Source organism: Entelurus aequoreus, linkage group LG14 (genome assembly GCF_033978785.1).
Source record: "Entelurus aequoreus isolate RoL-2023_Sb linkage group LG14, RoL_Eaeq_v1.1, whole genome shotgun sequence".
Taxonomy (NCBI): Eukaryota; Metazoa; Chordata; class Actinopteri; order Syngnathiformes; family Syngnathidae; genus Entelurus; species Entelurus aequoreus.
In genome coordinates this window covers 60,959,852-60,985,914 of record NC_084744.1, presented here as the reverse complement: position 1 = coordinate 60,985,914, position 26,063 = coordinate 60,959,852, and the positions used below count along the sequence as shown (strand labels likewise).

The 26,063-nt window shown below is 38.4% G+C and overlaps 2 protein-coding genes across 2 annotated transcripts in view; both read right to left on the bottom strand.

Annotated features, from left to right (window-relative positions):
- Positions 1-1,258, bottom strand: part of LOC133664313 (tigger transposable element-derived protein 1-like) — a 1,707-nt gene extending 449 nt beyond the window's left edge. Inside the window, exon 1 of the mRNA XM_062068819.1 lies at positions 1-1,258. This exon is cut by the window's left edge and continues 449 nt beyond it. Coding sequence (XP_061924803.1) covers positions 1-1,258 — 1,258 coding nt within the window.
- Positions 1,259-1,661: 403 nt separating this feature from the next.
- Positions 1,662-25,274, bottom strand: LOC133665166 (intraflagellar transport protein 20 homolog A-like). The gene is made up of 7 exons (XM_062070395.1): positions 25,123-25,274; positions 24,903-25,036; positions 18,783-18,919; positions 18,609-18,694; positions 14,588-14,691; positions 8,712-8,789; positions 1,662-1,804 (listed from the first exon to the last, which is right to left on the bottom strand). The coding sequence occupies exons 3-7, from the start codon at positions 18,907-18,909 to the stop codon at positions 1,801-1,803; spliced, it is 399 nt and encodes a 132-aa protein (XP_061926379.1). The 5' UTR covers positions 18,910-18,919; positions 24,903-25,036; positions 25,123-25,274; the 3' UTR covers positions 1,662-1,800.
- Between the last annotated feature and the right edge of the window lie 789 nt (positions 25,275-26,063).

The window sequence follows — 26,063 nt, the reverse complement described above, 5'->3', positions numbered from 1 at the left end:
TTTCAGACACGGCCTCGGGCCACAGCCTCTCCCATGCAGAGGTCAAGGTCCTCGTCGTAACGGCCTGCCAGGCCATGTCAATAATCCTGAGACAGATCACGATGTTGTAGTGATCCTTCCAGAACTCTCGGTAGGTGAAGTCTGTGTACTCTGTCATCTCGAAGCAGTGGCGGAACAGGTGCCTGGTGAAGAGAGTCTTGAAACCCGAAATCACCTCGTCCATGGGCTGCAGGATAGGGGTGACGTTGACCGGAAGGTAGATAATCTTTATGAACTTGAACTCCTCCAGGATGTCATCTTCAAGGTTGGGCAGGTGAGCAGGTGCATTGTCCAGGACCAGAAGGGCTTGCAGGGCTAGATTATTTTCCTGGAGATATTTCTTAACGTCAGGACCAAAGACCAAATTCAACCACTCCACAAAGAACTGCTTGGTGACCCACGCCCTCTGGTTGGCCCTCCACATGACGGGCAGCTTGTCCTTCACAATATTGTTGGACTTAAAGGCTCTGGGGTTTTCAGAAAGGTGAACGAGCAGAGGCTTAACCTTGCAGTCTCCGCTGGCGTTGGCGCACAGAGCGAGGGTGAGTCTATCCTGCAAGGGTTTTTTGCCCGGCATCGCCTGCTCCTCAGCCGTTGCACAAAACTTCTTTGGCATCTTCTTCCAAAAGAGTCTGGTCTCGTCGCAGTTGAAGACTTGCTGGGGGACGTATCCTTCGGCTGCGATGATTTCAGCAAAGGTTTTCAGGTAGTCATCAGCCGCCTCCATATCGGAGCTCGCTACCTCACCGTTCCTGACGACAAAGCGAATGCCGATCCTCTTTTTAAATCCATCCAACCAGCCCCGGCTGGCTTTGAACTGCTCGGCCAACGCCTCGTCCGTCAAAGTTCCCGGGGTCTTCTGCAGTAAACTAGCGTAGATAGCTCGCGCCTTCTCGCAGATTATAGCCTCGGTCACGGTATCGCCTGCCAGCTGCTTCTCCTTCAACCACACCACCAGCAGCCTCTCCATGTCTTCATGGATCGCCGTCCTCTGCTTGGAAATGATTTTAATGCCCTTGGCCGGCGATATCGCCTTAATCAGCTCCTTCTGCTTGAGTATCGTGCAGATGGTGGAACTGCTGCGCTCGTACTCCCTCGCCAAGTCGACGACACGCACACCTTGGTCGTGTTTTTCCACTATTTCTTTCTTTAGTTCGAGGCACATCATTCGCTTTTTCCTCTCACTGCTCTCCTTGGCGCTCACTTTCTTCGGACGCATGGTCAGCAAACTAACGGCTTCTGTGGTCTGGACTAACAAACTTTGCCACAGGTCACTTCAACCCAATTTCAGCTAGCGACAACGATAAAAAAAAATGAGCAGGCACACAAGTCGTACTTTAAAAAGCGTGTTGGTTGGGCTGCTCACATGCACCACTGTACTAAATAAAATAATTTAACCCCAGCTTTATCGGACTTCATGAAAACATTCCTGCTAGATTGGTGGTCTTAAGTCAGCTCCAGGGACAGATGATCATTTGTCAATGTCAAAATAAGAAATCTTTAACGTGTAGCCGATCCTCAATAGTGTGAAGTGTTTTTGTTTCTATGTTTGTTGCCAAACTAACTTACATTTACACTGAGTGTAGACAAATGCTCATGCGTAGACTAATGACACAGCAACAGGAAGATCCGGAGAGGTTCCTTGTGTTACTCCGGGTATAGTTCAACTGGACTTAGAGGGCACCTGTTGTCGGACTTGAATCTTCAACTTGTGGGATGGCCGCTCTACATACCAACGTAAACACTGGCTGGCTTCTTGACTCAGCTGAAAAGAGACATTTGAACATGTGAGTAAACAAGCGTGCTCGGACACAGCGGGGTAAATACTTTGATACTCTTATGGCTTCCTTAAAGGCCTACTGAAATGAGATTTTCTTATTCAAACGGGGATAGCAGGTCCATTCTATGTGTCATACTTGATCATTTCGCGATATTGCCATATTTTTGCTGAAAGGATTTAGTAGAGAACATCGACGATAAAGTTCGCAACTTTTGGTCGCTGACAAAAAAGCCTTGCCTGTACCGGAAGTAGCGTGACGTCACAGGTTGTGGAGCTCCTCACATCTGCACATTGTTTACAATCATGGCAACAAGCAGCGAGAGCGATTCGGACCGAGAAAGCGACGATTTCCCCATTAATTTGAGCGAGGATGAAAGATTCGTGGATGAGGAAAGTGAGAGTGAAGGATTAGAGGGCAGTGGAAGCGATTCAGATAGGGAAGATGCTGTGAGAGGCGGGTGGGACCTGATATTCAGCTGGGAATGACTACAACAGTAAATAAACACAACACATATATATACTCTATTAGCCACAACACAACCAGGCTTATATTTAATATGCCACAAATTAATCCCACATAAACACCTCCCCCCTCCCGTCCATATAACCCGCCAATACAAATCAAACACCCGCACAACACACTCAATCCCACAGCCCAAAGTACCGTTCACCTCCGCAAAGTTCATACAGCACATATATTTCCCCAAAGTTACGTACGTGACATGCACATAGCGGCACGCACGTACAGGCAAGCCATCAAATGTTTGGAAGCCGCAGCTGCGTACTCACGGTAGCGCGTATCCAACTCAAAGTCCTCCTGGTAATAGTCTCTGTTGTCCCAGTTCTCCACAGGCCAATGGTAAAGCTTGACTGTCATATTTCGGGAATGTAAACAATGAAACACCGGCTACGTGTTTGCGTTGCTGCAGCCGGCCGCTAATACACCGCTTCCCACCTACAGCTTTTTTCTTTGCTATCTCCATTGTTCATTAAACAAATTGCCAAAGATTCACCAACACAGATGTCCAGAATACTGTGGAATTTTGCGATGAAAACAGACGACTTAATAGCTGGCCACAATGCTGTCCCAAAATGTCCGCTACAATCCGTGACGTCACGCGCAAACGTCATCATACCGAGACGTTTTCAGCAGGATATTTCGCGGGAAATTTAAAATTGCACTTTACTAATCTAACCCGGCCGTATTGGCATGTGTTGCAATGTTAAGATTTCATCATTGATATATAAACTATCAGACTGCGTGGTCACTAGTAGTGGCTTTCAGTAGGCCTTTAATGACTTTCTTTTAAAAGAGACAGAATATCAAGAACAAATCCTGCAATAAACTGTTAAGTGGAATTTTGCCCATTGTTCACAATCCTTAGGAGAGACAAGACGACAAGTTTTTTTTTTTGCATTCTAATTTGTAAAAATGTGCTTGTTCTTGGAGGCTAGCAATGCAGCTAATGAGAGCAATTAATTATACCTCGAAATGCATTCCAAAACACTCACCTGTAACCACATTTCTGCCAGTGGGTGCTCGGTGTGTGTGTATTAGTCTTGTCCCGATACCAATATTTTGGTACCGGTACCAAAGGTTTTTCGGTACTTTTCTAAATAAAGGGGACCACAAAAAATGTAATTATTGGCTTTATTTTAACAAAAAAATGTTAGGGTACATGAAACATGTTTATTATTGTCATTTAGTCCCTAAATAAAATAGTGAACATACTAGACAACTTGTCTTTTAGTAGTAAGTAAACAAACAAAGACTCCCAATTAGTCTGCTGACGTATGCAGTAACATTGTGTCATTTATACACCTATTATTTTGTACACATTATTAAAGGCCTACTGAAATGAATTTTTTTTATTTAAACGGGGATAGCAGATCTATTGTATGTGTCATACTTGATCATTTCGCGATATTGCCATATTTTTGCTGAAAGGATTTAGTATAGAACAACGACGATAAAGATTGCAACTTTTGGTATCTGATAAAAAAAAGGCTTGCACCTACCGGAAGTAGCGTGACGTAGTCAGTTGAACATATACGCAAAGTTCCCTATTGTTTACAATGATGGCCGCATGAAGTGAGAGAGATTCGGACCGAGAAAGCGACAATTTCCCCATTAATTTGAGCGAGGATGAAAGATTTGTGGATGAGTAAAGTGCAAGTGAAGGACTAGTGGGGAGTTGAAGCTATTCAGATAGGGAAGATGCTGTGAGAGCCGGGGGTGACCTGATATTCAGCTGGGAATGACTACAACAGTAAATAAACACAAGACATATATATACTCTATTAGCCACAACACAACCAGGCTTATATTTAATATGCCACAAATTAATCCTGCATAAAAACACCTGCGTGTTTGTTATGCTAGCTCCTAGCTCCTCTGCTAGCTCCTAGCTCCATAGAACACGCCAATACAATTCAAACACCTGATCAACACACACAATCACTCAGCCCAAAAGACCGTTTACCTAACCCAAGGTTCATAAAGCTTATATATTTTTAAAAAGTTACGTACGTGACGCGCACATACGGTCAAGTTATCGAATGTTTAGCAGCCAAGGCTGCATACTCACGGTACCTGATATTCAGCTGGGAATGACTACAACAGTAAATAAACACAAGACATATATATACTCTATTAGCCACAACACAACCAGGCTTATATTTAATATGCCACAAATTAATCCTGCATAATAACACCTGCATGTTTGTTATGCTAGCTCCTAGCTCCTCTGCTAGCTCCTAGCTCCATAGAACACGCCAATACAATTCAAACACCTGATCAACACACACAATCACTCAGCCCAAAAGACCGTTCACCTAACCCAAGGTTCATAAAGCTTATATATTTTTAAAAAGTTACGTACGTGACGCGCACGTAGGTACGGTACGTGTTATGCTAGCTCCTCTGCTAGCTCCTAGCTCCATAGAACACGCCAATACAATTCAAACACATGATCAACACACACAATCACTCAGCCCAAAAGACCGTTCACCTAACCCAAGGTTCATAAAGCTTATATATTTTAAAAAAGTTACGTACATACGCAAAAAAAAGCCAAAGCTGCATACTCACAGTAGCACGTCTGCGTCTTTGTCATCCTCAGAGGCGTTTCGAACCGGAAGTTTAGCGGCAAATTTAAAATGTCACTTTATAAATTAACCCGGCCGTATTGGCATGTGTTATAATGTTAAGATTTCATCATTGATATATAAACTATCAGACTGCGTGGTCGGTAGTAGTGGGTTTCAGTAGGCCTTTAAGGACAAGTGGTAGAAAATGGATTATTAATCTACTTGTTCATTTACTGTTAATATCTGCTTATTTTCTGTTTTAACTAGGGATGTCCGATAATGGCTTTTTGCCAATATCCGATATTGTCCAACTCTTAATTACAGATACTTATATCAACCGATACCGATATATACAGTCGTGGAATTAACACATTATTATGCCTAATTTGGACAACCAGGTATGGTGAAGATAAGGTCCTTTTTTTTTTTAATTATAAAATAAAATAAAATAAATAAATTAAAAACATTTTCTTGAATAAAAAAGAAAGCAAAACAATTTAAAAACAGTTACATAGAAACTAGTAATTAATGAAAATGAGTAAACTTAACTGTTAAAGGTTAGTACAATCATGTGTGCTTACGGACTGTATCCCTTGCAGACTGTATTGATATATATTGATATATAATGTAGGAAGCAGAATATTAATAACAGAAAGAAACAACCCTTTTGTGTGAATGATGGGGGAGGGAGGTTTTTTGGGTTGGTGCACTAATTGTAAGTGTATCTTCTGTTTTTTATGTTGATTTAATAATTTAAAAAAAATTTAAAAAACGATACCGATAATTAAAAAAACGATACCGATAATTTCCGATATTACATTTTAAAGCATTTATCGGTAATATCGGCCTGCCGATATTATCGGACATATCTAGTTTGAACATGTTCTATCTACACTTCTGTTAAAATGTAATAATCACTTATTCTTCTCTTCTTTGATACTTTACATTAGTTTTGGATGATACCACACATTTGGGTATTGATCCGATACCAAGTCGTTACAGGATCATACGTTGGTCATATTCAAAGTCCTCATGTGTCCAGGGACATATTTACTGACTTTATAAACATAATATACATTTTAAAAAAACGAAAGAAGATTTTGTGATGCTAAAAAATATCGATGTACCGGTAATCATAGTACGATCGACTAGATACGCTATTGTACGTGGTATCATTACAGTGGATGTTAGGTGTAGATCCACCAGTAGCGTTTGTTTATATTGTGGCATCCCGGAAGAGTTGATGCTGCAGGGAATTCTGGGAATTTGTTCTGTCGTGTTTATGTTGTGTTGCAAATATTCTTCCAAAATGTGTTTGTCATTGTTGTTTAGTGTGGTTTCACTATATGGCACATGTTTATGACAGTGTTGTTTAGTGTGGTTTCACTATATGGCACATGTTTGACAGTGTTGTTTAGTGTGGTTTCACTATATGGCACATGTTTGACAGTGTTGTTTAGTGTGGTTTCACTATATGGCACATGTTTATGACAGTGTTGTTTAGTGGGGTTTCACTATATGGCACAAGTTTATGACACTGTTGTTTAGTGTGGTTTCACTATATGGCACAAGTTTATGACACTGTTGTTTAGTGTGGTTTCACTATATGGCACATGTTTATGACACTGTTGTTTAGTGTGGTTTCACTATATGGCACATGTTTATGACAGTGTTGTTTAGTGTGGTTTCACTATATGGCACATGTTTATGACAGTGTTGTTTAGTGTGGTTTCACTATATGGCACATGTTTATGACAGTGTTGTTTAGTGGGGTTTCACTATATGGCACAAGTTTATGACACTGTTGTTTAGTGTGGTTTCACTATATGGCACATGATTATGACAGTGTTGTTTAGTGTGGTTTCACTATATGGCACATGTTTATGACAGTGTTGTTTAGTGTGGTTTCACTATATGGCACATGTTTATGACAGTGTTGTTTAGTGTGGTTTCACTATATAGCACATGTTTATGACAGTGTTGTTTAGTGTGGTTTCACTATATGGCACATGATTATGACAGTGTTGTTTAGTGTGGTTTCACTATATGGCACATGTTTATGACAGTGTTGTTTAGTGTGGTTTCACTATATGGCACATGTTTATGACAGTGTTGTTTAGTGTGGTTTCACTATATAGCACATGTTTATGACAGTGTTGTTTAGTGTGGTTTCACTGTATGGCACATGTTTATGACAGTGTTGTTTAGTGTGGTTTCACTATATGGCACATGTTTATGACAGTGTTTAGTGTGGTTTCACTATATGGCACATGTTTATGACAGTGTTGTTTTGTGTGGTTTCACTATATGACAGTGTCGGCATCGTTCATACTGCCACCCTTAGTGTGACATGTATGGCTGTTGACTAAGTATGCGTTCATTCGCTCGAGTGCAATGTGTTCAAAGTCAAGATGATGATGTCATTAGTTCATTATCGGGCACAATGGAAACTTGGTTAGGCTGTGTTAGTTATAGACTATATGATTTGTGATAGTTTTATTATGTATAACGGACCAAACCCGCCACAAAAATAACAAGATAGATTTTTCAAAAATTATCTTATAGATTGATATAGATTGGGATCGGCTTTTATGCCTGTAACTGTAACCTGTATAATAACCAAGCTGTAGCGACACTGAGGAATTATTTTTCTAGTGTACTAACACATCAACATGCTCTGGTATTAGCCGTAGATTAGCTAGCTTCTACATCAGCACAAAATGCGCTTGAGTTTGTAATTCACAACAATGTGATAGAACACCAATCTGTACTGAGTGAAAAACATGAACAATCATATTACAGTACAAATAAAGTATTATTTTAGGTTTTGTTTGTACACAGCTACGTATTAGTTGTAATAACACGCATGACGTGCTGCGTGTATCATGGTCAATATTAAAGTGACTCACTCGATGGACAGTTGGCCGGGGACGTTTTTTCCCGGTTTATGTAGGTAAGCACTCTATTAATGTCAAAACAGCATAATTTCAAGTTCCACATTTCCAGCTTCAAAGTCATGCTGACCTCACTCTCTAGGCTTCTGTCTGCGCCAACGTCTCACCCTTCCTTTGTGCTCGCTTCTATAAGCAGTAGTTCATCCTCTGTATATTCAGCTTCAAAAAAATTAGGTTGTGAATCCTCATTTGTCCAGAAATAGTCGCCTTTGTTGTTCGGTACCTACTCTGCCATGATTAGAACATGCCAGAATTCGGAAGAAACGGAAATCTATGCGCGAAAGAAATCAGTGATTATTGATTAGCTTGCTTTTATGGCGAATACCGAAGCATGCTGACGTGTTAGTACGCTAGGAAAATAGTTCCGCAGTGTTCACTTTCACAATAACAATGTACCGGTAGCTACAGCTTGGTTATTATACAGGTTACAGAACGTAAATAAAGTATTGTTGATGTTTTTTTAATGCATTTTTAAAGTGATTTAGAGGTATAATTGATCGCTAATATTAGCTGCATCGCTAGCCACCAAGAACGAAACGATTTTTACATGTTAGAATGAAAAAAATAAACATGTTGTCTATCATAATGATTGTGAACGATTGGCAAAATTCCCCCAAAAAGTGCAGTTGCCCTTTAAGTTGGAAAAAAGTGTGATATTTTCAGAAATAAACATATTTAACATCACATTAAGAATCAGGGATGACTCTTCTGTTATTGCTATTCTCTACATGAGACAGGCTTGTATACTAACTTTTTATGCTAATGTCAATATGTAGAATGATTCCATGCTTTTGTAGGATTGCTTGATTAGCTCTCTTTTGGACACAATCTCCAACACACATACTTACTTTTGCAGAATAAACTGGTTGATGAACTCGTTCTGTTCAGACTCCACTTTAGACAAGGCATCACACTCAACGCAATACCTGGAACAAAAATAGCGACAGCATTAAGATCAATCTAGGCAACAAATATGTTTTCTTTTTCCAATTCATACCTTTTCCTGATAAAAAGTGTATGTAATAAAAGGGCAGACAGTGGAAAATAATCTAAAACATGCAACAATTTCAAGGTTTTGCGAGGAATAAAACTGCTTTACATTAAGATTTCCACAAGCAATTCAAATTAAATCTACCAATTCTGAAAGAAAAGTGGTCAAATATCTACCAAGAATTATTCTACAAAAAAACCCCATCTAGCTGAGGGAAATTTAACCAAATATTAGTCGGGATAAATGGCCCACATGAATGAGAATATTCACAGAATGCATGTTTGTATTTGAGTATGTATAAATATTATGTATTATTTAAAAAATCCTAACTTAATTGTGCACAAAATTCTTCTTAACAATGGTTGGGACTGTATGTTCCAAATAGAGCCGTCTAAAAATATTATGACATATGAATATGACGTCTATGCACGCAACAACAGATGCTGTCGTGTTGGAGAAAGGCAACTGGAATTCAAACAATGGCTATAATTCACAAATTGTAAAGGCCATATTATTTGTTACACTTGTTAAAGCAGAGGTGTCCAAAGTGCGGCCCGCAGCTCTTTTTTTTAACGGCCTGTGTCTCATTCTAAAAATACTATTACAAAAAAAACTAAGAGCAAACAGGTGAAATGTAACGAGCAAAAGTTGCAATATTGACTCAGACAACACAAAGCTGCAATGCAGGCTGTTTTTTTAAACTAGTTTCTGAAAAATAATAATGAATCAAAATCAATATTGTTATGAATTATTGGCATATTGAAAACTCCAATTACTTCACATCAAATATTCTACTTTTAAATATTTTTGTGAAAAACTATTGCACATTTTATGAGTTTTTGCCATAAAAAAACATATTTCTGTAACAAAAAGCATAGTAAAAACGTACAATCGATGGATAGATCTGGAAATGTAAACGTTGGGGAAAAAAAAAAAAAACCTTATCGTGTGACTCTTTTTTTGTAATCAGTGGGGCCCTTTTGGAGCCCTAATAATTTTTGGAGCTCTAATAATTTTAGTGGGATTTTTTTTTTAAATGTCATTGTTTAAAAAAAAAAAAAAAGATTTAAAATCAATGTTACGAGTTATTGACCTATTTATGGCTCAAATTGCTTCACAACAAATAATCCACACTGAAAATGTTGGGGGATAAATGTTGCATATTTTGTATTTTTGCTTCAAAAAACAGCATTTTCTTAAAAGAAAAAGGGCTTCAAACATTTTTTTTTAATTTTTTGATTGACAGATCTTAAGCTGGGCTAAAGATTTACCGTAAAAAAATTTAAAAATTAATTTACGTCTTGTTTTTGAAAAATGTTATGACATGAGACTTTCGGGACCTGGGACCAAACGAGAAGGTAAAAAAAATATATATATATATATGTATATATATATATATTTATATATATATATATATATATATATTGTATTGGTTTAGAAATTGAAAGATATCAAAATAGCCCCTGCATGTATTGATTTTTCAGTGTGTGGCCCTCAGTGGAAAAAGTTTGGGTCCCCCCTGAGTTTAAGTGTCCACTTCAGTCTTGCTTGCTTGTTTAATTTCACAATGTGTGTTGGTGTGTAAAGGCAAAATATATATTTTCTTATTTATTGCTAGTATATGATTTGGAAACAGATCTGTATTACATCACCACCTGTGGAGGGCTTAGTTAATTACATTAACATGATACTAACTCACCAGTGCCTCCATGCAAATGCCCCCCTCTACCTCAAAGAACGGCTCACCCCCAAATCCTCCACATGACACTTCCGCTCCGGACAGGCTAACCTCCTACAACCTCTGAGGACAAAGCTCCGAACTATTGGAGACGCCGCTCCCAGTCTGTGGAACGCCCTCCCTGACCACCTGAGGGCACCACAGACTGTGGATGCTTTTAAAAAAGGCTTAAAACTCTTCTTTTTAAAAAAAATTTTTTAAAATATATATATATGCGTGCTAATTGTAGCTATTAGGCTGTTCTAGTTTTTATTTATTTTTTACTATTTACTTTACTTGTTGGGGGCAGCTATTTGTGGTTCTAGCGTTGTTGTTTTTTTGTTTTGTTTTTAAATGCACTGTAGCACTTTGAGGTTGTTTGCTCAATGTAAAGTGCTTTTACAAATAATATATATTATTATTATTATTATTCATATTTTCATGTGTTGTGTGAGTTGCCTTATTAAAAAAATCAGTTTTTATGCGTTCCTGCTGCGAGTGGTTAGGGGTAGAAAAGCAAGGTCAGTCACAGCATGTTTAGCATCAACTCCTAGTGTGGTTGGGAGGGCAAGGTGAGTAGCGGAGAAGAGACGTGGAAATGGAAGACCCAGTCTGTGGAACCCTCTCCCTGACCACCTGAGGGCACCACAGACTGTGGATGCTTTTAAAAAAGGCTTAAAAACTCTTCTTAAAAAAGCCTTTTTTAGATATGTGTGCTAATTGTAGCTATTAGGCTGTTTTAGTTTTTATTTATTCTTTACTATTTATTTTACTTGTTGGGAGCAGCTATTTGTGGTTCTAGCGTTGTTTTTTTTTAAATGCACTGTAGCACTTTGAGGTTGTTTGCTCAATGTAAAGTGCTTTTACAAATAATATCTATTATTATTATTATTATTATTATTCATATTTTCATGTGTTGTGTGAGTTGCCTTATTAAAAAAATCAGTTTTTATGCGTTCCTACTGCGAGTGGTTAGGGGTAGAAAAGCAAGGTCAGTCACAGCATGTTTAGCATCAACTCCCAGTGTGGTTGGGAGGGCAAGGTGAGTAGCGGAGAAGAGACGTGGAAATGGAAGACCCAGTCTGTGGAACCCTCTCCCTGACCACCTGAGGGCACCACAGACTGTGGATGCTTTTAAAAAAGGCTTAAAAACTCTTCTTCTTAGTAAAGCCTTTTTTTTTTAGATATATGTGTGCTAGTTGTAGCTATTAGGCTGTTCTAGTTTTTATTTATTTTTTTACTATGTATTTTTACTTGTTGGGGGCAGCTATTTGTGGTTCTAGTGTTGTTTTGTTTTTAAATGCACTGTAGCACTTTGAGGTTGTTTACTCAATGTAAAGTGCTTTTACAAATAAAATCTATTATTATTATTATTCATATTTTCATGTGTTGTGTGAGTTGCCTTATTAAAAAAAATCAGTTTTTATGCATTCCTGCTGCGAGTGGTTGGGGGTAGAAAAGCAAGCGTGGTCGTGAGGGCAAGGTGAGTAGCGGAGAAGAGACGTGGAAATGGAAGAACATGTGAGAGTTGAATGGGAAAATGTACACTTAAACAACGCACCGACAAGAAATAAACTAATAAACCATCGATGATAAAGATGGACTGACATGCCTTCTTCTAGCCCCCCACATCACTTTGTCTGGGGTGCAGTCATAGCTAACATTCGCAGCAAAAACGCGATCTGACAAATGTTGTCGCCAAGTGGATTACTTTAAGAAGCTACTTTCACTTTAAATGAAGGAGAAAACTAAATATACATCATTTCACTTTTTAATACAGACAATATTTTTTTATTATTCCTTTGCCAGATAAGACTTTAAAAGAGAGATATTGTTTTCGTACAGGCTGATTTTTCTAACATTATAGAAATTGGTGTTGTCGTATAGTTTCAGAGGTTTACAAAAATATAGTGTGAAAAGGCATGTTGAGTAACCTCTGAATGTGTGTCTTTGCTTTATTGAAAAGTACTTGGTACTTTATTTGTATTGAGATTAGAAGGTCTCGGAGTAAACGTTGAATATTATTTGAGTACTGTATATTATTGTCTGGTGTCTCTTTTCACCCTACATCAGCAATGTCCAAACAATTACAATATATAGGTTTTTTTTAACCTTTAAGGCTCCCATCAAGTTTGATCCCGGGGATCCGAAAGGGTCTCAGTCATAAAAATGTTAAAAATAAGTCATATAGGACTTTTTTTTCTTCTCTCCAACGCTTAAATCTGGAGATCAACTTTAGTAAAGTTGTAATTGTTTTTGTTTCATGTTCCTTTTTGTTTACAAAAATCAATTTTTTGTGGCAAAAACACAAAATATGTAAGAATACCCCCCTAAAAAACACATTTCAAAGTGGAATATTTGATGTGACTGGACTCTCACACTATAAACTAGATCCACTATGGACTGGACTCTCACTATTATGTTAGATCCACTATGGACTGGACTCTCACTATTATGTTAGATCCACTGGACTGGACTCTCACACTATTATGTTAGATCCACTATGGACTGGACTCTCACACTATTATGTTAGATCCACTATGGACTGGACTCTCACACTATTATGTTAGATCCACTATGGACTGGACTCTCACTAGTATGTTAAATCCACTATGGACTGGACTCTCACACTATTATGTTAGATCCACTATGGACTGGACTCTCACTATTATGTTAGATCCACTATGGACTGGACTCTCACTATTATGTTAGATCCACTATGGACTGGACTCCCACAATATTATGTTAGATCCACTATGGACTGGACTCTCACTATTATGTTAGATCCACTATGGACTGGACTCTCACTATTATGTTAGATCCACTATGGACTGGACTCTCACTATTATGTTAGATCCACTATGGACTGGACTCTCACTAATTTGTTAGATCCACTATGGACTGGACTCTCACTAATATGTTAGATCCACTATGGACTGGACTCACACTATTAAATAGATCCACTATGGACTGGACTCTCACTATTATGTTAGATCCACTATGGACTGGACTCTCACTATTATGTTAGATCCACTATGGACTGGACTCACACTATTAAATAGATCCACTATGGACTGGACTCTAACACTATTATTTTAGATCCACTATGGACTGGACTCTCACACTATTATGTAAGATCCACTATGGACTGGACTCTCACTAGTATGTTAAATCCACTATGGACTGGACTGTCACACTATTATGCTAGATCCACTATGGACTGGACTCTCACTATTATGTTAGATCCACTATGGACTGGACTCTCACTATTATGTTAGATACACTATGGACTGGACTCTCACACTATTATGTTAGATCCACTATGGACTGGACTCTCACACTATTATGTTAGATCCACTATGGACTGGACTCTCACTAATATGTTAGATCCACTATGGACTGGACTCACACTATTAAATAGATCCACTATGGACTGGACTGTAACACTATTATTTTAGATCCACTATGGACTGGACTCTCACTATTATGCTAGATCCACTATGGACTGGACTCTCACTATTATGTTAGATCCACTATGGACTGGACTCTCACTATTATGTTAGATCCACTATGGACTGGACTCTCACACAATTATGTTAGATCAACTATGGACTAGACTGTCACTATTATGTTAGATCCACTATGGACTGGACTCTCACTATTATGTTAGATCCACTATGGACTGGACTCTCACACTATTAACTAGATCCACTATGGACTCTCACACATCTGCGGTCCTCTCCAAGGTTTCTCATTGTCATCCCATTGGGTTGAGTTTTTCCTTGCCCGGATGTCGTTGTGGCTTGTGCAGCCCTTTGAGACACTCGTGATTTAGGGCTATATAAATAAACTTTGATTGATTGATTTTTTTTTAGCAATGACAGTCAACTGCGTAGCAGCTTTGTGTCACTGGAGTCAGCATTACAAGGTGTTGTTGTTACATTTCATGTGCATGCTTTATTTTGTTGTTGACCTTTGTAGGTGATAATAGTATGTGTGATCATCCTTTCATTTACCTTTCAAGTTGCATCTTCTTCTCGGCGATGAGAGCGTGAAGCTGCTGTTGCAAGGCTTCTCGTTGCTTCGCCACCAACTTCAGCAGGTTTCTGGCTCCAATCACCTAATGTGGAACAGGTCCAACATCAGTAGTGTCAAAGACAACAAGTCCTGGTACAATAGTGTGACCCAGGGCTGATATATATATACATACACGCGTCGTTACGGGTGTGCCGATACATCAACTCGTAGACGCATCGCAATGCGACAAACAATATAAGTTAACAATGTAGAAACATTTGATATTTGACGCGATAGCTAAAACACAAAAACAAAACCTCAGCAATCCAGAAGTTGAGCAGAAAAACAACAGCCGCCCAGATTATTCCACTTCCTGTTTTCTTCTTGGTGATTTATGGCGGCAAACATCCATCTTGTTGACCCACTGCCGCCACCTTGTGTTCCGGAGTGCAACTAAGAAAATAGCATTGCGTTCCCCGGAGTATTAAAAAGTGCACCCACACACTACATTAATCATATTGTTATTAACTTTCTAACATAAAGCGACATTTCCACTCAAATCATAGAATAAGTAAGGAGGAAACACATTGGTTTGCCAACATGGCGGAGAGTGGGAATTTGACCGGAAAGAAAGAATCCGCCCGGACAGTTTTTAAAGACGGACTGTTTGTATTATCCTACAGAAAGATTGTGATTATTGCTAAACAAATGATTTCTAAATACTTAAAAAATATTTTTTGAAGATGTTTTTTGTATTAAACTTGCTCGTACCAAAATCATAGAAAACATCAAATAATTTAGATTTTTTTTTAAAGTTACTTCTAAAAGCACTTCATGCAACTCACTTAATTTTTTTATTTTTGTTTTTATTTTATAAACCTTTATTTATAAATTGCAACATTTACAACTCACTTTATTTACTAAGAGCAGCCTTTTGTTGTAAAAAAAAAATGTGTTGGATCGTTTGGTCTTACGTTATTAAAAGATGATGGCAGTAAACGTGTCTGTTCTCTTCATTGAATGGGTTTATTGTTTAAAAATAAAATATATATCATAATAATGTCGAAGCACCCTGAATTGTAATGGAATCATTTTGTGAGGGGAGCTAATATTGCACACTCATACTCACCATGTCCATGAATGCCACATTATTGTATGTTTATATGTATATATATTTATATATATGTATGTATATATATATATATGTACACACACACACACACACACACACACACACACACATACATCTGACATCACATTGAAAAAGATAAGACCTTCTGGAGGAAAGTTCTGTGGTCAGATGAAACAAAAGTTTGGCCACAATACCCAGCAATACCCAGCAATATGTTTGGAGGAGAAAAGGTGAGGCCTTTAATCCCAGGAACACCATGCCTACCGTCAAGCATGGTGGTGGTAGTATTATGCTCTGGGCCTGTTTTGCTGCCAATGGAACTGCTGCTTTAAATGGGACAATGAAGAAGGAGGATTAGCTCCAAATTGTTCAGGACAAGCTCAAATCATCAGCCTGGAGGTTGGGTCTTGGGAGCAGTTGGGTGTTCCAACAGGATAATGACCCCAAACACCTCAAAAGTGGTAAAGGAATGGCTAAATCAGGCTAGAATGAAGGTTTTAGAATGGCCTTCCCAAAGTCCTGACTTAAAGGTGTGGACAATGCTGAAGAAACAAGTCCACGTCAAAAAAGCAACACATTTAGCTGAACTGCAGCAATTTTGTGGTCAAAAATTGAAGCGGAAGCTTGTGGATGGCTACCAAAAGCGCCTTATTGCAGGTCAACTTGCCAAGGGACATGTAAGCAAATATTAACATTGCTGTATGTATACTTTTGATTGCTCACATTTTCAGTAGACCCATAATAAATTCATAAAAGAAGCAAACTTCATGAATGTATTTTGTGACCAACAAGTATGTGCTCCAATCACTACATCACAAAAAAATAAAAGTTGTAGAAATGATTGGAAACTCAAGACAGCCATGACTTTAAGTTGTTTTCAAGTGTATGTACACTTTTGACCACCACTGTATATATAATTTATGTGTTTTTTCCCCTAATCCACATTGGGTTAAAATGAGAAATACAGGTGCAAATATATACATACTGTACATTCAGCTATGTGGTTGTCAATGGGGGTTGTTCATTATGTACGCTCCCTGTGCGTTACCGAATCAATTTTAAACTCCTTTTATTTGTTTTTAAATGTCTAAACAACCTCGCGCCAACATATCTCTCCGACCTCCTTCAGCCTTACTGCCCCACCCGATCCCTAAGATCAGCCGATCAGCTGCTACTGACGGTCCCTGACACAAGGCTGAAGCTTAGAGGTGACAGAGCTTTCGCCGCTGCTGCTCCCAAGCTCTGGAACAACCTACCTCTTAGTGTTAGACAAGCCTCCTCTCTTCCGGTTTTTAAATCTCTCTTAAAAACATACTTTTATTCCATGGCTTTTAACACTGAGTGATATCCATCCTGCAATGGCGCCCCATAATACACCTGCTGTGAACCTGTTTTTATGTTTTATTTATTTATTTTTTATCGTGTTCTGTTTGTGTTGTGTTGTGTTTGCTCGGTTCTCGTATTATCTTTTAACCTGCCCATTGTACAGCACTTTGGCTTACCCTGTGGTAAATTTTAAATGTGCTTTATAAATAAAGTTGATTTGATTTGATTTACTGCAAAATAATGAATTACAAAGCCCTCAAAGCAGTATAAAAGTCCAAGAAACAGAGTGAAGATCTTAGACCAGGGGTCGGCAACCCGCGGCTCCGGAGCCGCATGCGGCTCTTTGACCACTCTGATGCGGCTCAGCTACATACTTGCCGACTCCCTCGATTTTCCCAGGAGACTTATGGATATCAGCGTCTCTCATGGATAACTCCCAGGGAAAATATAATCCTATTTACACTCTAATTACTAACTAAATGGAATGCCCTAATTGCATTGCAGTAATTGTCCTCTATAGCATTTAAAAACAGCATGCCAGACCGGCCACATGTTGTATGTTGCTTTTACTTGCACACACAGGAGACAGCAAAGCATACTTACTCATCAGCCACACAGCTTACACTGACGGTAGCCGTATCAAACAACTTTAACATTGTTACTTTACAAATATGCGCCACACTGTGAACCCACACCAAAAAAGAATGAAAAACACATTTCTGGAGAACATCCCACCGTAACACAACATAAACACAACACAACCAATACCCAGAATCCCATGCAGCCCTAACTCTTCCGGTCTTCATTATACACCCCCGCTACCACCAAATCCCCCCACACATCAACCCCCCCCTCTCCGTGCGTTGGTTGAGCGGAAGAGTTAGGGCTGCATGGGATTCTGGGTATTGGTACCGTCAGTGTAAGATGTGTGGCTGCTGAGGTAGTACGCCTTGCTGTCAGTTACGTAAGCAAGCTGAAACTGCATTCTACATGTGTTCGAGCAGGCTGTAGAGGGCGCTAAAAGCAGTGTCATCACGCCCTGATATTCGGGAGTCCCCCGGGAAAAATGAGAGGGTTGGCAAGTATGACGCTATCAAGCGCCATTCATTCAAAACTCGCGGGCCGCACTAACATCAAATTTCCTTATTAAAGTGCGTGCCGGTGCGTGTGTCGGAGACCCCTGGTTAACATAGCACAAAGCATTTAAGCTTTGAATGCGGTGTTTTAAAATTTAAAATTTTTAAAAAAAATTATTTTCTATAATTTGTGAAACTTGCCAAAATGGCTCTTTGAGTGGTAAAGGTTGCCGACCCCTGTCTTAGACGGAGAAATTGCTAGGTCATGCTTAATTTGAATGGCAGAATTTGCACAAATAGGCGAGCAACACTGAGGAATTTTAAGAAGTAAAATGAGGGTGAATTGTAAAATATAAGTTGTGTAATTATTCCACCCTGGAAAAGAAGAATACAGTAGTCCAAATGCATCTTTATACTTCCACATGAAATGGCATTTTTACTGTACATCAGGAAGAACTTGCCTCCACAAAAAACGCCCAACATTACCTTGAACTTTTCCGCCTCGGTTTCTTTTGCCAGCTCGTCGACCAGCTGAATCAGACCTCCCACCTTGTCCTGAAACTGTTCAATTTCTGTAAAAGACAGTAGGGCTTACAGTGCGGCACGCCATGTTTCCTTTGCACGGGCAGAACTGACCAAAACAAGAGGAAAAATGCTTACTGGTGACAAATTCTTTGCACTCCTCCTTGAGCTCGGAGGTGTTTTGGCTGACATCTGGGTCGAGGGCTCGCAACTTGTTGAGGTCATCAAAAAAAATGCCCTCTTCTTTGATTAGCTCTTGAGCCATAGCCAGGGGCCTAAACAGATGGAAGCAGTTCAATCATGCTGAACATGAGTATAGTTGACACATCAACTCCACCCCACAGATGTCCAACTGGTCTGGGATCTGTATACAACGGGGGTCAGCAACCCGCGGCTCTAGAGCCACATGCGGCTCTTTAGCGGCGCCCTGGTGGCTCCATGGAGCCTTTTCAAAAATGTATGGAAATGGGAAAAAAATGGGGTGAAAAATCTATTTTTTGTTGTAATATGGTTTCTGTAGGAAGACAAACATGACACAAACCTTCCTAATTGTTAGAAAGCCCACTGTTTAATATGTTTGTGTTTATGCTTCACTGATGAGAGTATTTGGCGAGCGCCGTTTTGTCCTACTAATTCAAGCGGCCCTTGAACTCACCGTTGTCGACTGTGGCAACAGTTTGTCTACATGTATAAATGTCTTCGACGCTGCCACAGAAAGACATGTTTTATGCCACTCCTTCTTTGTCTCATTTTGTCCACCAAACGTTTTATACTGTACGTGAAGGCACAAAGGTGAGCTTTGTTGATGTTATTGACTTGAGTGGAGTGTTTATCAAGCATATTTGGTCAGTGCATGACTGCAAGCTAATCGATGCTAATATGCTATTGAGGCCGGCTTTATGTACATATTGCATCATTATGCCTCACTTGTAGGTATATTTGAAATCATTTAATTTCCCATGTCCTCTGTGTATTTAATTTTCATCTGCATTTCTCATGACGTATTATCTGTATGTAATATTGGCTGCATTTCTGATACCGTAATTTCCGGACTATAAGCCGCACCTGACTATAAGCCGCACCAGCTAAATTTAGGGGAAAATACAGATTGCTCCATATATAAGCCGCACCCGACTATAAGCCGCAGGGTTTTGATGTGTAATTAGCGTAGTATATAGGGGTTCCTGCTACCACGGAGGGGATTGTCGGGACAGAGATGACTGTTTGAGAACGCAAAGCGTCCCATTTATTAACAATAAATCTTTCAATCATTCAATCAAACTTTCACATCTTTGACATGGCGAACAGCATTCGTGCAGAGTACAAATAATACAACGGTGCAAAGTAATACAAAGTGCTCGCCTGTACGTTATCAAAATAACCAGCCTACCGGTATATATGAAAATTAGGTCTTTAATCATTGTGTCATCGTCTTCCTCCTGCGTACTAAAACCACCGAAATCCTCTTCGTCGGTGTCGGAGAAGAACAGGCCGTAAATAAGCCGCACCCTTGTATAAGCCGCAGAGACCAGAACGAGGGGAAAAAGTAGCGGCTTATAGTCCGGAAATTACGGTAGTTGTTTGTGTGCCATGTTGTTCCAGACCACAGCAAACGTTACCCAGCTTGCATAGATTGTAATAAATTCATTAGAAGAAGACAGCCCGCCATTTCCTTTAACTTGGACACACACATCTATACCTTTGGCCATTCTTAAACAGTCATTTACAGGAGATATCTCACCCTCTGAGAGGGTTTACTCATGTTTTCCAATGTTGTAAAAATAAAAGTAGGCTAAAATAGCTAATATAGACACTTAAATCATGTGTTGTCTTCATTATAACACTTGTATAAGACTTTTAAAGTCATTTTGATAGTAGGCTAATATAACTAATACAGACAAGTACATCATGTGTTGACTTCATTATATCACTTATAGAAGGCTTTTAATTTTTTGCGGCTCCAAACCGATTTTTTTCTGTTTTTTTTTTTACCAAAATGGCTCTTTCAACATTTTGGGTATAGAAGATTCCAGCGACGCTATTGTTTAGTCGACATAAAGCACACATGTTCAGTGTGTGCTCACTTCCACAACTGGACTTTGAACTTTTGAGTGACACCTCAGTCGACCCAAGAGATGACTGTTTATTACACCAGGTGCAAAGTGCAAAGTCCAAAGTGCGGCCCGCAGGTCATTCTAAAAAATACTATAACAAAATAACATAAAAAGGTGGGCGTAGAGATGAAAAGTAACGAGAAAAAGTTGCAATGTTACATTTTTTTCTTTAAAAATCATGAATTCAAAGCAACATTGTTATGAATTATTGACCCATTGAAGGCTCCAATTTCTTCACATTAAAGCTGAAACGATTCCTCGATTGCAAAATATATTAGAGGAATTTTCGCTGCCTCTGGGCGTGGTTAAGGTTTTTTTTCTACGGCATTTTGCCTCCTTTAGTAAACAATAGTCAAAGCAGCGGATTTGCGCGGAGAAACCACCATTTAAACGGCACCGTATAATAATCACAAGCACCCGTTTTTATTCGCACACACAAATTGGCGCAATCAACCACGAACGCATTTCAGCTGTGCGTGTCAGCCTTCAATAATGAAAACAGGCGTTTAGGAAATAAAAGACAATTAGGCCAAACGCAATTAATTGAGGGCACATCTCTACATGTATAATTAAACCTTAATTAAGCAACCTATTGAAGGCTCCAATTACTTCACATTAGAGTTGAAACGATTCCTCGAGTAATTTGATTGCAAAATATATTCGAGGATTTTTCGCTGCCTCAAGGCGTCGTTAAGTTTTTTTTTACGGCATTTTGCCTGGTTTAGTAAACAGCAGTCAAAGCAGCGTATTTGCGCGGAGAAACCACCATTTAAACGGCACCGTATAATAATCACAAGCACCTGTTTTTATTAGCACACACAAATTGGCACAATCAACCACGGACACATTTCAGCTGCGCGTGTCAGCCTTCAATAATGAAAACAGGCGTTTGGGAAATAAAAGACAATTAGGCCAAACGCAATTAATCGAGGGCACATCTTTACATGTATAATTAAAACTTAATTAAGCAAAAATATGATTTATTCGATTACTCGATTCATCGATCAGGATATTCGATAGAATACTCGATTACTAAAATATTCGATAGCTGCAGCTCTACTTCACATCAAGTGTTCCACTCTGAAATATTTTTCTAAAAAAATATTTCATATTTTGTATGTTGTTTACCATAAAAAAATTGTTTTTTTTTAAATAAAACTGGCATTAAATAAATAAATAAATAATAATAATAATAATAAAAACTTATAATCAAAGAACAGATCTTGAAGTTGATCTAAAGATTTAAGCATTGAAAGTAAACAAATAAAAAATAATGTATGACTTATTTTTAACACTTTTGGATACCTGAGAGTTTTAGAGGAATTTAAAAAAAGGAGTAAAAAAAAGCTGCCATTGCTAAAAAAAACAAAGCATAATAAATGTTATGAATTATTGAATTATCGAAGGCTATAATTACTTTGGATTAAATATTACACTTATAAATATTCTTTGGGGAAAATATTGCATATTTCGTGTTTGCCATGTGAAAAAATGTTTTCTGTGACAAAAAGGCCATTCAATACACAAACTAAAAATGTATTAAAAAAATTATAATCAAACGATGGCTCTTGAAAATGAACTAGAGATTTAAGTGTTGAAAGTAAAAACCTAAACAAAAATACTGTATTAATAATTTTTAATACTTTTGGATCCCTGAGAATTTTAGTGGGATTTTCTTTTAAAAAAAAGAAAAGAATCTCAATAAATGTTGTTATGAATTATTGAAGGCTGTAATTGCTTCGGATCAAATATTCCACTTTGAAAATATTTTTTTGTGAAAAAAATATTGCATATCTTGTGTGTTTGCCACATAAAAAATACAGTTTTCTATGACAAAGGGCATCAAATACACAAACAAAAAATATATTTAAAAAAATAAAATAAAATAAAAATGATGATCAAATAGTCAGAAGTGCTTATAACGGATATTACGGAAACTTGTAATATTGTTTACACTCTGACAAGCTATTTTTGAAACCAACTCGGATATTCCAGCTTCCCAGTACAAATGGAACACACCATGTAAAAATGTAATTTAAAACATTTGTACGCACGTACAACACTTAAGACCTTCAGTATATCAGTATGTGGAATTAAATGATGGAATGGATTAAGCAAAGAAATCAAACAAAGTACTAATATGATCCACTTCAAGAAACTCTTCAAACTTAAAGTGTTTACAAAGTACAAAGAAGCAAAAAATGTATAAACATTCTGAATTTATCTCATCCATCCATTCATTTTCAAGATAATCTTACTCATCTCACCATGTGAAATGTAATTTACTTCACCAAGTGTGATGTATCATGTTGTATGCATGCATGTTCCAAATAAACTCAAACTCAACTCAACCATAACGGCAGCCAAGGACGTTAAAATAACATCCAAACGGCGGCCATTTATTCATGATGATGTGGAAACACTGCTGATGGTGTGTTTGACTGAGAAGCAGCTGGAAAGGAAATAAACTAGAGGTCCACTTTCTAAAGCAGTGTTTTTCAACCACTGTGCCGCGACACACTCGTGTACCGTGAGATATTGTTTGGTGTGCCATGGGAAATTATGCAACTTCACCTAATTGGTTGGAAAAATATCAGTGTTTCCCACACATTCATTTATTTGTGGCGGCCCGCCACGAAAGAATTAAGGCCGCCACAAATTAAAAACTTTTTTTTTTTTTTTTTTTTGTCCTGTTCAGCTTCTCAGGCAAATCATATAGTTGATGTAGATGCCCATATCGGCTGTTTAGATTTACGTTACAAAAGAGAAGTGTAGGATCAAGATTTTTGGAGCTCTTTGTTCAGTGGATCAGATGTTTGATGAAGCTTTGTGTCTATCTACCACCACTACTGTTTTCTGTTTATTTGTTACTGACTGTGGCAGGACACCTCTGCCTCTGTTTCACTTTATGTTGCTGGTAAATAATATGGTTGTAGTAGTAGGCTAAAGTTAAATTATTTAGTATGCACTAATTAAAGGGGCAGAGCTTTAAGAGACATTTTAGCTTTTATATTTTTATAAGATATATTTTTTGTAAGAACCACAATTAATAAATATATTTCAGTGAATAACTTATTGTTCAAATCTGTATATAAATATGTACATAAAGTGTTGTAATTATATTGTAAAATGGATGGACGTTTAAAACAAAACTGTTATTATTAATTAGTAAGTATACATTTTTTGAGCCTTTTTAGAGAAAATCATATCATTGTAGTAAATTATGCAAATAACTCGATGATGTCATGGTGACCACGCCCATAGCCACGCCCCCACCGCCACAGGTATCTTGGCAGTTAATGGGAAACACTGAATATTTTTTGCAAATTGTAGAGTGCCTGTGCTGTCTGGAGATCAGCAGAGTAACCATGTAATACTCTTCCGTACCAGTAGGTGGCAGCAGGTAGCTAATTACTCTGTAAGCCTACTTTGAGACAAGATAATTAATGATGGTTATGGTTTGAAGTCATATCGAACAATTGCGTCAGGTATTTGATGAGAACGACTTTATATTGTCCATATAGGCTATTTGGTTACGTTTTTTAACATTTTCTGCTGGTGGTGTCTGTCATGTATTGTTTACTCTGGTCACAGGACAATACCGGAACCATTGTAAGGGGAACTTAAGGGCGGGGGACACAGGATATGATGACATGTGTTGCGTGTTGGACAACTGGAAGTGGAAAAAGTAAGAGCGGGAATAAAAGGCAGAAAAAGACAATAAGCTTTCTTTTGGTGTATTATTAAGCTTAGATCGCTAATATGAAGTGACGAGTTTGGCACACAACAATGTTGACGAGGATGGGATAGTGTCCCCAACGAAAAAAATGTGCCTTGGCTCAAAAAAGGTTGAAAAACACCGCTCTAAGGTATATGCTGTACATTATTATTACATTACTTTATACCACAGTTGTTTGTAGTACATTCTATTTCATCATTTCCTTCAATGTATCTTACCTAAAAATTTATGTTAAATGTTAAAATGGTGTTTTGGGGCGCAGTCGCCAATTTGAATGCTTCCCATTCATTTCGATGGAAGACAATGATTTGACATACACGTGTTTTGAGTTACGAGCTAGTCACAGAACCAATTCAACACGTAAGTTGAGGTACTATGTAAACGTCCACATTTAGTCCTACTTGCCTGACTTCTTGCGTAGGTTCAGTCCCCGCTGGATAACAGCTGCTATGACCGCTGGATAACAGCTGCTATGACCGGGGTGTCGTCCCAGTTTCCCCCGCAGGAAGTTGGAGAAGCTCCCGGTAGAAAAATGATGGCTGGATGGAAAACCGCACACAAAATAAACATTGGGACTTTGACTAGTTCTTACTGATGGTGAGTCAATACTAAATGTTATTCTTACCTGTTCGGGTATTTTAAGGGTTTGAAACCATTGACATTTATTGTGTTGTCGAGAGAAGAGAAAAGCCACGAAACGGAAAATCCTCCTAGCAACTCCACAACACTTGGATCTGTGCCCAGAGGCGGAAGTACTACGGCAACTCCGTTAGGACAAACTGCATCCGGGCAAGGAAGCGGAAGTACTCCGGTAAGCATAGACATCTTCTAATCATAGATGCTTCTAATGGTACGCAGCATGGAGCGCTACTGCCTACTGGCGCTGACGAGACGCGGGGCCGCCATCTTGGAGTGGTGATCCGCTCCACTCAGTGCAATTCATTTGGCAGGAGCGATGAACTGTCAGCGCATTTAATTCATCTTACCTCACTGAATACCACTGATTTTCACGCGCTTTTTCGTCATACGTGTAGCTATGATAAAGGACACATGTTTTATTATTCATAGTTTGCTTAACAGTAATAAAATATTCTTATATGCTATAAATGACCAGACGTCCCAGATCAAAACTGGGAATATAATCCCAGAGAAGGGTCAGCTATTTTGAAGTTGAAGAAACAATATGATTAGGTTATATATACGTGCGTATATCCTACATAAACAATGTATGAATACATTAGATATCTATATATCTTAGGGCCCAATAGCTTGTAGTATAACCTATAGTTCATAGCCGGGTGAACACATAGCCTAGTAGTTCAACAGTAATCCCAAAAATTACCCCATTCCATGTGTCAGGTAAATGTGGCATGGCCTTTTCCTGTTTATCACATATTTTGTCCCACACATTTCACGAAGGTGGGCTACACAAAATTGGGTTGGAAAGCTAGACTAAATTTAGACTTGTATAATAGTGTATAGCCACTGTCCATCTGATTGTCTCGTTAGCTAACATATATTAACCCCCTACACAATCTGGACTGTGGTCCTAACTTTTACCCCTGT

Excerpts from the sequence above, each read along its gene's own strand:
- LOC133665166 (XM_062070395.1), bottom strand. The coding sequence starts at position 18,909 with ATGGCTCAAGAGCTAATCAAAGAAGAGGGCATTTTTTTTGATGACCTC. Across the intron at positions 18,695-18,782 it reads GTGCAAAGAATTTGTCACCA|AAATTGAACAGTTTCAGGAC; the intron begins GTAAGCATTTTT and ends TGTCTTTTACAG. Across the intron at positions 14,692-18,608 it reads CCGAGGCGGAAAAGTTCAAG|GTGATTGGAGCCAGAAACCT; the intron begins GTAATGTTGGGC and ends GTTCCACATTAG.